The 14,168-nt window shown below is 50.3% G+C and overlaps 1 protein-coding gene across 3 annotated transcripts in view; it reads left to right on the forward strand.

Annotated features, from left to right (window-relative positions):
* Positions 1-404: 404 nt before the first annotated feature.
* Positions 405-14,168, forward strand: part of eea1 (early endosome antigen 1) — a 137,472-nt gene continuing 123,708 nt past the window's right edge. For 2 of the 3 annotated variants that reach the window (XM_041202848.1, XM_041202850.1), the window contains exons 1-3: positions 405-526; positions 10,132-10,218; positions 12,184-12,303. In XM_041202848.1, the coding sequence (XP_041058782.1) occupies positions 503-526; positions 10,132-10,218; positions 12,184-12,303 (231 nt within the window). In that variant the 5' untranslated portion in view covers positions 405-502. The remainder of the gene's footprint in view (positions 527-10,131; positions 10,219-12,183; positions 12,304-14,168) is intronic. The other variant, XM_041202849.1, reaches the window with a different exon arrangement.

Here is a 14,168-nt window from a genome sequence, read left to right on the forward strand (position 1 = left end):
AGTTCCCCTCCAAGTCACTCACTATCCTGACTTGGAAATATATCACCGTTCCTTCACTGTCGCTGGGTCAAAATCCTGGAACTCCCTCCCTAACAGCACTGTGGGTGTACCTACACCACATGGACTGCAGCAGTTCAAGAAGGCAGCTCACCACCACCTTCTCAAGGGCAACTAGGGATGGGCAACAAATGCTGGCCCAGCCAGCGAAGCTCACATCCCGTGAATAAATAAAAAATCAAACCCATGAAAGAATAAAGGAAAAGAAAAGAAAACTAAATGATTAAAAAGTGATGTTTTGTGATTGTGAGCAGTTGAGTTTTGATGTGAAGGAGTTAATGAGAAGCTGGGCTAGGGGCTGTCCCTCTCTCCCTGGCTCCTCCCTTCACTTCACTCTCAGGCGGATCCAGTCAGACCCGGAGCCGGCCTCTTGGTGCTGCCAGGCGGTGGCTCACACCATCCTCAGGCCGGCCTCTCCCTCTCCCTCCTTCCTCCAGCCCCCGCCATGCTCAGGCGGATTTTACAGAGGGTGAGTGACCGGGGATGGGGCTGAAGGCGCTGCTTCACCCCCCCTCCCCACCTCGGGCTGCAGGGGGCGGATTTGCTGCCGGCCCGGCCCGGGGAGGGGAGGGGAGGGGAAGGCGGCCTCTTCTGTGCTGGAGAGGCCGAGGCTTGAGTGAGGCCTGCGGGAGCCCAGAGTCCCCGCTCCCTCCCCCAGGACAGGCTAGAGGGGACACACCCGCTTCCCGGCTTGTGTCTGGGGGGGGGGGGGGGGGGGGGGTGCAGGGTGGTGTGTCTGTCTGGGGGGCGTGGGCAGGGTGGTGTGTCTGTGTCTTGGGGGGGTGGGCAGGGTGGTGTGTCTGTGTCTTGGGGGGGTGGGCAGGGTGGTGTGTCTGGGGCGGGGGGTGGGCAGGGTGGTGTGTCTGTGTCTTGGGGGGGTGGGCAGGGTGGTGTGTCTGTGTCTTGGGGGGGTGGGCAGGGTGGTGTGTCTGTCTTGGGGTGGTGGGCAGGGTGGTGTGTCTGTCTGGGGGGGTGGGCAGGGTGGTGGGTCTGTGTCTTGGAGGGGTGGGCAGGGTGGTGTGTCTGTCTGGGGGCGTGGGCAGGGTGGTGGGTCTGTGTCTTGGAGGGGTGGGCAGGGTGGTGTGTCTGTCTGGGGGGGTGGGCAGGGTGGTGTGTCTGTGTCTTGGGGGCGTGGGCAGGGTGGTGGGTCTGTCTGGGGGGGTGGGCAGGGTGGTGTGTCTGTCTTGGGGTGGTGGGCAGGGTGGTGTGTCTGTGTCTTGGGGGGGTGGGCAGGGTGGTGTGTCTGTGTCTTGGGGGGGGTGGGCAGGGTGGTGTGTCTGTCTTGGGGTGGTGGGCAGGGTGGTGTGTCTGTGTCTTGGGGTGGTGGGCAGGGTGGTGGGTCTGTGGCTTGGGGTGGTGGGCAGGGTGGTGGGTCTGTGGCTTGGGGGGGTGGGCAGGGTGGTTTGTCTGTCTGGGGTGGTGGGCAAGGTGGTGGGTCTGTGTCTTGGGGTGGTGGGCAGGGTGGTGTGTCTGTGTCTTGGGGGCGTGGGCAGGGTGGTGGGTCTGTGTCTTGGGGGGGTGGGCAGGGTGGTTTGTCTGTCTGGGGTGGTGGGCAGGGTGGTGGGTCTGTGTCTTGGGGGCGTGGGCAGGGTGGTGGGTCTGTCTGGGGGGGTGGGCAGGGTGGTGTGTCTGTGTCTTGGGGGCGTGGGCAGGGTGGTGGGTCTGTCTGGGGGGGTGGGCAGGGTGGTGTGTCTGTGTCTTGGGGGCGTGGGCAGGCTGGTGGGTCTGTCTGGGGGGGTGGGCAGGGTGGTGTGTCTGTCTGGGGGGGTGGGCAGGGTGATGTGTCTGTGTCTTGGGGGGGTGGGCAGGGTGGTGTGTCTGTGTCTTGGGGGGGTGGGCAGGGTGGTGTGTCTGTGTCTTGGAGGGGTGGGCAGGGTGGTGGGTCTGTGTCTTGGAGGGGTGGGCAGTGTGGTGTGTCTGTGTCTTGGGGGCGTGGGCAGGGTGGTGGGTCTGTCTGGGGGCGTGGGCAGGGTGGTGGGTCTGTGTCTTGGAGGGGTGGGCAGGGTGGTGTGTCTGTCTGGGGGGGTGGGCAGGGTGGTGTGTCTGTGTCTTGGGGGCGTGGGCAGGGTGGTGGGTCTGTCTGGGGGCGTGGGCAGGGTGGTGGGTCTGTGTCTGGGGGGCGTGGGCAGGGTGGTGGGTCTGTGTCTGGGGGGCGTGGGCAGGGTGGTGGGTCTGTGTCTGGGGGGCGTGGGCAGGGTGGTGTGTCTGTGTCTTGGGGGGGGTGGGCAGGGTGGTGTGTCTGTGTCTGGGGGGTGGTGGGCAGTGTGGTGGGTCTGTGTCTTGGGGGCGTGGGCAGGGTGGTGTGTCTGTGCCTTGGGGGCGTGGGCAGGGTGGTGTGTCTGTCTGGGGGGGTGGGCAGGGTGGTGTGTCTGTCTGGGGGGGTGGGCAGGGTGGTGGGTCTGTGTCTGGGGCGGGGGGTGGGCAGGGTGTGGGTCTGTGTCTTGGGGGTGGTGGGCAGGGTGGTGTGTCTGTGTCTTGGGGGGGTGGGCAGGGTGGTTTGTCTGTCTGGGGGGGGTGGGCAGGGTGGTGTGTCTGTGTCTGGGGGGGTGGGCAAGGTGGTGTGTCTGTCTGGGGGCGTGGGCAGGGTGGTGGGTCTGTGTCTGGGGGGGTGGGCAGGGTGGTGTGTCTGTGTCTGGGGTGGTGGGCAGGGTGGTGTGTCTGTCTGGGGGGGTGGGCAGGGTGGTGGGTCTGTCTGGGGGGGTGGGCAGGGTGGTGGGTCTGTGTCTGGGGCGGGGGGTGGGCAGGGTGTGTGTCTGTGTCTGGGGGGGTGGGCAGGGTGGTGGGTCTGTGTCTGGGGCGGGGGGTGGGCAGGGTGGTGGGTCTGTCTGGGGGGGTGGGCAGGGTGGTGGGTCTGTGTCTGGGGCGGGGAGTGGGCAGGGTGGTGGGTCTGTGTCTTGGGGGGGTGGGCAGGGTGGTGGGTTTGTGTCTTGGGGGGGTGGGCAGGGTGGTGTGTCTGTGTCTGGGGCGGGGAGTGGGCAGGGTGGTGGGTCTGTGTCTTGGGGGGGTGGGCAGGGTGGTGGGTCTGTGTCTTGGGGGGGTGGGCAGGGTGGTGGGTCTGTGTCTTGGGGTGGTGGGCAGGGTGGTGTGTCTGTGTCTGGGGGCGTGGGCAAGGTGGTGTGTCTGTGTCTTGGGGGCGTGGGCAGGGTGGTGGGTCTGTCTGGGGGGGTGGGCAGGGTGGTGTGTCTGTGTCTTGGGGGCGTGGGCATGGTGGTGGGTCTGTGTCTTGGGGGCGTGGGCAGGGTGGTGGGTCTGTGTCTTGGGGGCATGGGCAGGGTGGTGGGTCTGTGTCTTGGGGGGGTGGGCAGGGTGGTGGGTCTGTGTCTTGGGGGCGTGGGCAGGGTGGTGGGTCTGTCTGGGGGGGTGGGCAGGGTGGTGTGTCTGTCTGGAGGGGTGGGCAGGGTGGTGTGTCTGTGTCTTGGGGGGGTGGGCAGGGTGGTGTGTCTGTGTGTTGGAGGGGTGGGCAGGGTGGTTTGTCTGTCTGGGGGGTGGGCAGGGTGGTGTGTCTGTGTCTTGGGGGCGTGGGCAGGGTGGTGGGTCTGTCTGGGGGGGTGGGCAGGGTGGTGGGTCTGTGTCTGGGGCGGGGAGTGGGCAGGGTGGTGGGTCTGTGTCTTGGGGGGGTGGGCAGGGTGGTGTGTCTGTGTCTTGGGGGGGTGGGCAGGGTGGTGTGTCTGTCTGGGGGGGTGGGCAGGGTGGTGTGTCTGTGTCTTGGGGGGGTGGGCTGTGTGGTGTGTCTGTGTCTTGGGGGGGTGGGCAGGGTGGTGGGTTTGTGTCTGGGGGGTGGTGGGCAGGGTGGTGGGTCTGTGTCTTGGGGGGGTGGGCAGGGTGGTGTGTCTGTCTGGGGGGGTGGGCAGGATGGTGTGTCTATGTCTTGGGGGGGGTGGGCAGGGTGGTGTGTCTATGTCTTGGGGGGGTGGGCAGGGTGGTGTGTCTGTGTCTGGGGGGTGGTGGGCAGGGTGGTGGGTCTGTGTGTGGGGGTGGGGGGGGGGGGGAGGTGGGGGGGTGGTGTTGTGTCTTTAGGGGCAGTGGGCCTATGTTTGTGGGGGTTGGTGTATAGAGGGCGGTGAACGGGGCGGTAGGTCTGTGCCTGGAGTGTGATGTGCGGGTGCAGTTGTTCTGTGTCTTGGGGGGTGGGGTTTGTGGGCAGGTGTTTGGGTGGTGGGGGGAGGGATGAGGGTCTGGGTAATGAAGGGGAGTCTTGTGGGTCTGTGTCTGGGGTAATTCTAGCATAACCTGCTAGTACCCGGAATGATTGCTGGTTTTCTCCCCCTGCCCAGTTCCACTGTCTGTTGAAGTCGGTGGGTGGGTTTGTAAATCTCTTGCGAGTTCGGCTAAGCTACCCTCTGAGACCTGGGATATTTCACAGATCTCCACATTTTAAGGGTTGTGCTGGGGATCCTTATGGTGTACTATGTTCTTTCGACTGTCAGTTTCCTATGTTTGACAGTACTTGCTGTCTGGCATACAATGCCAGACAAATTACACAATAACGAGTCGGTTTTGCTACAGGCAGCTTGACTATATTTTGGGAATTAAGACGTGTGTCCAGGAGTGTTAGAATTGGCAGAGGATGAGACGACGACTCTAAAAGAAGCTAGTTTGTTGCTGACGTCAATGCTGTGTTATTGCTCCTGGTGCCAGTCTCTTCCCTATGTCACTGTTATTGTTCGCTTTTCAGATCACATAGAAACTTCTCCCAGAGTTTTTTTGTTATTTTTTTTTTGTTGTTGTTTTTACTTAAGAGACATGGCAATTCATTAACAAACCAGTTTTCTGCTTTTTATTTTGTGTCGCATGTGACCATGTGGTATTTCCCTCGATTCTGAGTCAGGATCATGTACTCAAATTCCATTGCAGCAGCTTAGGTACAGAACCTCAGCTGGCAGTGCAATACTGATGGAGCGCTGTCCTGGCGGAGGGGTCACTCTGTACGCTGGCCTGGTGGAGGGGCCACTCTCTGGGTACGCTGGCCTGGCGGAGGGGCCCTGCTTATTTCGGCAAGGTGGGGGTGGGGCTGTGGAAGCTGCTGTAAGGGACTGGTCCTGCTCGTCGAGGCTGGGGTGGGGGACTGTCCTAGTGGAGGGACTTGAACACGGAGCTTCTGGCTTAGAGGCAGGGACTCTACCCAGTGCTCCACAAGACCTTCTAGTGTGATGGCACCAAGTTATAAAAGGTGTCAGCTGTTGCTCATTGGTAGCACTCTCACCTCTGTGTCAGGAGACTGTGTGTCCAACTGCTTGAACACACAAACTGGACTGAGACTCCAGTCTAGTCTGTTCATTGTCACCAAAGCCTTATAGTGAGGCCATTGGCTGTGGCTTGCTTTTCTGGCTTTCTTCAAGCCTCCTTAGCCCATGTTTTTCTTCTTTCTGTTCTGTTTTTACCCTCAATTTTTTCCTCCAATTATTGCCGGGACAAGGCTGTTGGGTCTTTATTTCCAATGTCTGCATTTGGTGTTTTTCTCTCTCTAACTATACTTAGCAACCCCTTTGATTCCTGATCTTCTCTTGACCTAACCCACTCTCTTGTCTTTCTGTCTATCCAGCTGTACAATACTGAGATACTATTCCAATGTCAGGTGCAGGGTGAGACATTAAACATGGCCCTATCTGCCCCCTCAGATGGCATAAAAGGTTCCATGCCACTATGTGAGAAAGGGAGGGGGGGTGGTGGTCTCTGATCTTGCTGGCTAATAATTATCCCTGAACCTTCACTAAGACAAGATTATCTGGTCATTTGTCTCTGTGCTGTTTTGTGGGGCCTTGCTGTGTGCCAAATGGCTGCTCTGTTTTCCTACAAACAACAGTGATTACGTTGCCTTAGTCCATTTGCCTGGATGAGTGCAGCTGCAACAATGCTCGGGGAGCGCAACAACACCCAGGACAACGCAACCCGCTTGATCTGCAGTCCATCCACCATTTTAATCATTCACTCCCTCCACCACTGATGCACAGTGGCGCGAGAAGCACTGCGGGAACTCGCTAAGCCTCCTTCAACAGCACCTTCCACACCCGCAACCTCCACCACCTAGAATACACCACATAAATATAAGTTTATTCTTTGTGTTGCAATGGGTGTTCAAACGCGTCACTTCTGCTGCAATTGGGTTAGAATGACATGGGGTAGAAAGTGAGTGGGAAGCTTGACTGAGGGTTGAGAGGTGCGGTGAAGGTAGGATGTGAGAGATGCAACAGGAGAAGTTGTAAATCACAGGACAAATTCTTGCACTTTGTTAAGTTAGATTCATGAGACTAGATTTCACAAGTAGTTTAGTGAGGGTGCAGTTGAGGCACAGCAGTGAAAACACCCTTGCACAGTGACATTTTTATCAACATGTTTTTGGTTCTGCATGCTGGTTTGCACAAATCCACTAAAACTCTTTGATGAGGGACCCCTCCTTTCTTTTCCCTGGGAGTCCGCTTCACTTGAGCCTGAGTTTGCTGCACTATGTGCGGTATAACTCTAGACTGTCATTGCTGACGCACTCGATGGTTTGCTTCACACTAGTAGTCAGCACTGTGTCAGGAATGAGAAGTGTTTGATTTTGAGATTGTGGAGCTGGGCCGGTGGAAACCAACTAGTACCCAGAATTGTTGTAATGTTAAATGGTCACTCGCACTATGTCTCCTGTGGCTAGCCAGTCAGTTTTCTCATTCCAATTCTGTGTGTGTGGCTGTTTAAATATTTCATAAACTGGTTTTTGCAGAATATGATTAAAACGGGGCTTCACAGTGAGGGCATGTTACAGAAGTTGTTCCTCTTGAAGGCAGAGTTTCTGTGGATCTGTGATGATGTGAGACCTGAGATTTTAAGCAGCAATTATGTGGATTAATTGAGGGGAGAACTGCCTCAATATCGTACTTTTCAATTAGGTTCACACAGTCAGGTACAGGACTATGTGGTGAATGATGTTCTTTATCAACTGTTGGCAGTCCCATCAAATTTGCACCATGGAAACGGGCTACTCAGCCCAATGGGTCTATGCTACTATTTATGCTCCACACAAGTGTCCTTCCACCTACTTCATGTACCCTATCAGCACATCTTTCTATTCCTTTCTTCCTCATATTTCTCTGGCTTCCCCTTAACTACATCTATGCTATTTGCTTCAACCATGTGGTAGCAAGTTTCACACTTTCACCATTCTCTGAGTAAATAAGTTTTTTTCAAATTCTCCATTGGATTTAATAGTGACTCTTTTATATTTATGACTGCTTGTTTTGGTCACCCCATAAATAGAAATGTTGTCTATGTTGTTCCTATCAAACCTATTCATAATTTTAAAAACCTTTATCGAGTCATACTCTCAGCCTTCTCTTCGAGAAAAGAGACCAAGCCTCTTTAGTCTATCCTGATAAGTATATCCGCTCAGATCTGACATCATCCCTGGAATGTTGTTTGCACCTTTCTGGTACCTCTTTGATCGATTGGGAGAAATGGAAGAATTTTTAAGTCAAGTTTTAGCACAGCTTAATTTAATTCCAGGCATGATGGTCTTCCCTTCTCTTCCCCCACCCTTCCCTTCCTGAAGCACCCACTCCTGTGTGGGTACGGTCCATCATGTTCGAAGCATCCACTTAAGCAACGTCTTCACTATGGCTAAGCCTCGTTATGCATTCTTGACTGAGCCCAGACATCCATTACCCTGTTAAAAGAGCTGTGTCCCAGGGAAAACATTGCTTGATTGACAGCTCTTGCTCTGTGATCTTTTCTGTTAATTGCACATGTTTCTGTACATAAGTTCAAGAGTTGTCAAGTGCTTGCAGTTTCTGCTATTGATACTGTAAAGGATTTGGACAATTGACACTTGTAGGGCTGTAATAAAAACAACCATTTTAAGAAGGTAGAAAAATTTTTTTTAAAGCTTTTTCACACATCCTTTTGTTACGATCGTGCTCTTTAGTTCTGTACCAAGTGTATATTTGGTGAATGGGCATGGAATTGCTGTAGCTTGGCATTGCAGATTGGAGGGGCCATGGCAGGTGGGTGCAGGCATAGCTTGGCATGGAGGGTATGAGGGGCCATGGGTGGGGGGGCTGGGTGGAGAGGCATTGCTTGGCATAGTGTGTTTGAGCTGGGGGTCATGAGGCAGCATAAGTTGACATGGATGGGGTATGTGGGGTGTGTGTGGAGTGTTGGTGGGTGAGGGATTGTGAGGGGTGAGGGCTAGAGGGCTGTTCTTTGTTTTGCTGTCATTATTTTAAATGGGACGAAGTCCCACAGCACCGAGATAGGCCTTTTAAACAATCCGCCTCAGCAACCAGCAGCCCCTGTGACTGCCTCTGACCCCTTTCTGATGATGGTTGGCTCGGCTGCTGTTAATGCCACACTTCTGCCACCCGGGAATGAAAATCCCGCATTTGCTGGCACTTTCTGCCATGGATTGTGGGCTGAGCAGGGAAATTTCCCAATTCCTGCCACCAGCCTCTAGGACGAAAATCCAGCCTTTCTCTTGATGAGGACCAGCCTACCCGCTCAGATGGGTGGAAAAACCCCATGACAGTACTTCAAAAAGAGGAGGGCGGTTCTCCCTGTTGTCCTGCCAGTAGTTATTCCTCAAGCAAACAGTGCAGTGGGATCTCTCACACCCTAGTGAGAGGATAGCCAGTCCTTGGCTTAATGCTGTATCTGAAAGATGGCACCTCTGACAATGCTGCACTCCCTTAGAACTGCACTGAAGTGTCAGCCTGGATTATAAATGTTGGTGGGGAGTGTCATTTATAGATCAAGTAAAACTAACTTGTTCATAATTGAAGTGAGTTGTAACTTTTTTAAACACGACTTTAAAACCTGACTGGTTTACTTATTCCAACTGACTTGTGCAGTATCTGTTGTGATGTTTGGAATTCTGGTTGCAGAATGTTCACTTGTTAAAATTAACTGGGTGTTTCTTTAAAGAATTCAGTTAAATATTTCTTAACAGCCCTTAAACTTTAATTGTGAAGGAAGTGTCAATATTGTACTTCTAACAGAAGGATTTTTATTTTTTGCATTTTGTTTTTTGTTTTGGTGGGAAAATGACCAGGAAACATTTAGAAATTTAATCATTATGTTTAATCTATTCTTTCATTTATCTGATGCCTTCAGTGATCAAGTGTTCATTTAAGTGGAATTGATTAATATTTTACTTGCTGGTCAGTGCTAACTGTACAAAATGCTTGTTAAACTCAATGATTCCATTGCTCAAGAAGCAACAATGCTGATCAAAATCTCTCTCCTAAAAGGAAGCATGGACTGCTGGTGAGGTGTGAGCCTTGGCTCAGTGGGTAACACTCTTGCCTCTTTAGCCAGCAGGTCCTGGGTTTATGTCCTACTTCAGGGATTTGAGCACAAGATCCAGGCTGATGCTCCAGTGCAGTGCTTAGATGTGCTTTCTTTCAAATGAGACATTCAACTGAGGCCCCATCTGCCCTCTTGGATGGATGTGAGAGATCCCAGGAGCAGAGCAGTTCTCCCTGGTGTCCTGCCCAACTGAAAGGGATTATCTGGCCTTTATTCACGTTGCTGTTTATGGGGTCTCCTGTGCAAATTGGCTGCCAAGTTTCTTACACTTAAAAAGTACTTCAGTGACCCTAAAACACTTTGGGATATTGTAGGTCATAAAGGCACTGTACAAATGGAGGTTTTTTTTGACAAGTAAATTATCCATGAGCAATTGAGTTGTCGGACATTTTGGATTCCCACAGGAGGTGGTGGATAGAGTACTCTGCCCCACCATGGGGTGGTTGGAGGCCTGCTTAGCTGTGAATGGTCTTTGGGTTGTAACTCTTTATGTTCCAAAATACTTAAACTAAATTAACCAATTCCGGGACAAGGCTTTGGATTGTAGTCACACTTGTGCAGTGAGCTGCCATGATTGACCGTTGGTGGAAGGTGAGGCACCACTCGCATCTCTGACTGTCCCCTTGGATCAGGAAGCCTGCAGTGGAGAGAACTTTTGGGAGTGGTGAGAGGGGTTGTTTTGGGCCTGCACAAACCTCTCCTGGGTTAGTTCAGTGTGAGTCACTTTCTGCGCTGGTGATATTAGAGGATAACGCTCATTGACTCTGACCCAACAATGTTTTCCTTCTTTCGTAGACGCCTCTCGGCTCTGCGGGTTCTGACCCGGACACCCCGGTAACAACAGCTCCTGCTGTGGAAGTCAATGATGAAAGTGGTTCTGAGGTAAGTAACCGTGTTGCTATACATAGTATAGTATACTATACTATACATACACTTAAAATAAACTATACATACACTTCATTCTTCCAAAGTCAGCTGTCGAAGCATTTCTTCCCTTGCTGCAATAGACCTTCTGAAAGGGTTGAATTGAGGGCGTCTGCACAGACCAGCCTTGAATGCTCTCAATTGCAGAAATGAGGGAGAATCTTAATTGAGGTGATTCAAAACGGTTAAAAGATTTTGCCGAGTAGATAGACTGAAACTATTTCCTCTGGGAGAGTCCAGAACAAGAAGGTATAATTTAAGATTACAGCGAAGTCATTTAGGAGTGATATTAGGAAGCACTTTCTATTTCATTTATTTATGGGATGTGAGTGTTGCTGGCAAGGCCAACAGATATTGTCCATCCCTAATTGACCATGAGAGGCTGGTGACCTAGGTTGTGGCCGGATGGTCTGACCAGTTTTATTCTTATTGATTTTTCTGTCGTGGGTTTGATCCAGTAGTTTCACACACAGGGTAGTGAAAATCTTGAATTCCTTTTCCCTCAAAAAGACTGGGATGCTGAGGAATTACTGATAATTTCAAAACTGGGATTGATGGCTTCTTGTTTGACAGGGTTGTTTTAAGGTGGATAGATGGAGTTGATACAGGTCAGCCATAATCTCATTGAATGGTGGAACACTCTCAAAGGGCTGTATAGCCTACCCCTGTTCCTTTGTTTCTTCAATCTAAGCATAAAGAAGGGTTGTTATTGTTGATTTATTAAAATTAGCACATTTTCAGTGTGCTCATTATACAATTTAAATCATTTTAGATACATTTTCTTTTGCTCTTGGAACCCACCCTGTGGCATTGACCAGTTCCCAGTTGAGAGTGAAGGTAGGCGACAGGCTTACCAGGTCTGCTTGGGGAACAAGCACCAAGAAATGTACAAACAAAAGAAAACTGACACACTGGCACTCTGATGCAAAACCTGAAAATGGTAGAAATGCACCGTAGCTCAGTCTGCATCTGAGCAGGGATCAGGCGTGTTAACATCTTGGGTGCAATGAACAAATATCAGAATAAAAAGGGAGAGGGTTGGGGAACAGGAATGATCCCAGTGGCATGGTTTGCAGTGTGTTTGAAAGAAACAAAGCATTAAAATGGCTAGATAGCTAAAGTCTGTAGTAGGTGATACAAGGAATTCTGTACCAGGGAGAGAGACCAAGAAGAAATCGAAGCTGATGCAGTGAGGGATACATCAGGGTTGGAACGGAAATGGACAAAAAGCAGGGTAGAATCTGAGCACCTGAGAATCTGCAAGACCCTGGTGCAGACTCCTGCATGTTGAGGCAGGTTCTAGTCCAGGTGTGTAAGAATTTACTGAGGTGGCTTGTCTCTATTTTACTTTCTCCCTTTAGGATGTGACTTACTCCTAAGAATGGCTTTGATCAAGTTAAGGCTGTTAATCTATGTAGCGACAGGAGGAGGCTATTCAGCCCCTCAAGCCTCTTCCACCATTCAGTTAGATCATGGCTGATTTGTATTTTGTTTCCATTTACCCACTATTGCTCCGCATTCTTCAATACTGTTCCCAAAAAAGTCTTATCAGACTCGGGACTTTCAGTTTTCAATCTCTCCACCATCCAGAGCACTTTGGGTAGAGAATTCCAGATTTCAGTTACCCTTTGTGAGTAAAAGTACTTCATGACCTCACTTCTGAATATCCTAACTCTAATGTTATCATGCTAGCATGTGTTGTTCCTTCATTACACGACCCAAGGGGACAAAAATATTTACCTTTCAAGCTATTTTTTTAAGCATGTCTTCAAAATTGAGTTTCATCTACTTATCTAGTATGGTCAAACCTCTCTGTGCATTTTGTGTGTTTTGCCTTCAGAGCCATTGATGATGTTACAAGTTGCTGTGTTTGAATTTGCTCTTAATCACAACTATAATTCTGAAAGTTAACACTTTTTCCAGGGGTTCATCTGTCCAATCTGTATGCAATCGTTTCTAACACCAACTGAGCTGTTTGAGCATGACCGGAACGAGCACACTGTGGCAGACAGGAGCCAGCTTAATCCAGAAGTGGCCATTAGTGTGGGTTGCTTTTTTTGTTGAATTCTCTCTGGGTGGGTGATGGTTGGTGAAGTGGTGGCGGGTTTTCTTTCTGATTTGAAAGCCGTCCTGCTTTTTTTTTTTGTTTTCCTCCAGTAGTGGGGAGCTGGCTTTTTTTCTGTCTGGTAGAGCACGCTTTATGCTCGCATGGTTGTATATTGACTTTGTCTACAATTGCAAAGTTTCCATCCTTCAGTAAGATGATTGGCTTAATATTTGGTGCAAGTGAAGGCTGCTGGAATTCTTTACGCAAATAAAGTGCCCCGCTGTGCAGTGTTTTTGTACCTCTTGATTTCAGCCAGGGAAGTGCTGCTATATGCAAGCAGTAAGAATCAGTCCCTTTACTGCACTTTCCACTGAGCTACATAACAGAGAGATGAGGATACCTGTAGGCTTCAGGATGACACATGCAGAATGGTGAAATGAACAGAAGTGTGGCAGATGGAGTTTAACATGGAGAAGTGTGAAGTGATTCACTTTGGGCAGACTTATCTGGACAGACAGTACATTATTAATAGCATGATTTTGATAAATGTAATAAGCAGAGAGACTTGGTGTCTATATATGCAAACCCTTAAAAGGCAGGTTAAGATGATATGGTGATTAAAAAGCACATGGGCTACTTAGGTTTATAAACAGAGGAATAAAATATAAAAGCAAAGAGATCTTGCTAGAATTTTATTAATCACTAGTTAGGCCCCAGTTGGAGTATTGTGGACAATTCTGTGCCCCACACTTCAGGAAAGATGTAACGGCTTTAGAAAAGATTCAGAGGAGATTTATCAGAATCTTACCAGGAATGTGGGATTTCATTTATGAGGAGAGATTAGAAAAGTTCGGACTGTTCTTCTTGGAACAGAAAATGTTAAGGGGAAACGTAATATAGGCTTTTTTTAAGCTGTTGAGAGGTTTTGATAGTGTAGATTGAGTAAAACTATTCCCTTTGAGTGGGTTAGTAAGCAGAGGTCAGAGATTGAAAATCGTTAGCTAAAGAGATAGATGAGAGATGAAAAGAAATATTTTCACTTAAGAATGTTGTTGGGAACTGAAAAGGCATGGAAGTCAGTTGGACAAGTCCATGCGGGTGAAGAATTTGAAGGGTTACAGATTAAAAAAAACAGATGTGGGACTAAACACAACAGCTTTTTCAAAGATCGAGCGTGGGTATGATGGGCCAAATGGCTTCCTTCTGTAAGCAAGTTTTTATAATTCCAGTGCCAAGCTAAGGATCAGTGGAAGGAGGGTTAGTCCGATCTAATTGACGTGTTTAAGATTGAAGGATATGATAGGATGGATCATGGAAATCTCTTTTCTCTGATCGGGGAGTCCAGGACAAGGGGGCATAACCCTAACATTAGAATTGAATAGTTTGGGTTGAGTAGTAGATACAGTAGCATACTGGTAGTGTTACTAGACTAGTAATCCAGAGACTGAGACTAATGTTTTGGAGATGAGAGTTCAAATCCCACCATAGTAACTGGGGAATTTAAATTCTGTTAATTAAATAAATATGGAATAACAAGCTAGCCTGAGTAATGGTAACCATGAAATTACTGGATTGTCATAAAAACTCATCTGGTTCACCTGTGTCCTTTAGGGAAAGAATTCTGCCATCCTTACCTGGTCTGGCCCCTGTGTGACTCCGGACCCACAGCAATGTGTTTGACCCATAAGTGCCCTACCAAATGTCCTAGCGAGCCACTCACCACCTGCTCAGACAATTGGGGATGGGGAATAAATTCTGGCCTTGCCACTGATGCCCACGTCCTGTGAATGAATTTGAGAAAATTATCAAGAAACACACAAAGGGTTGTGGAACAATGGAACCCCCCCCCCCCACCCCACCA

Source organism: Carcharodon carcharias, chromosome 13, assembly GCF_017639515.1.
Source record: "Carcharodon carcharias isolate sCarCar2 chromosome 13, sCarCar2.pri, whole genome shotgun sequence".
Lineage (NCBI taxonomy): Eukaryota > Metazoa > Chordata > Chondrichthyes > Lamniformes > Lamnidae > Carcharodon > Carcharodon carcharias.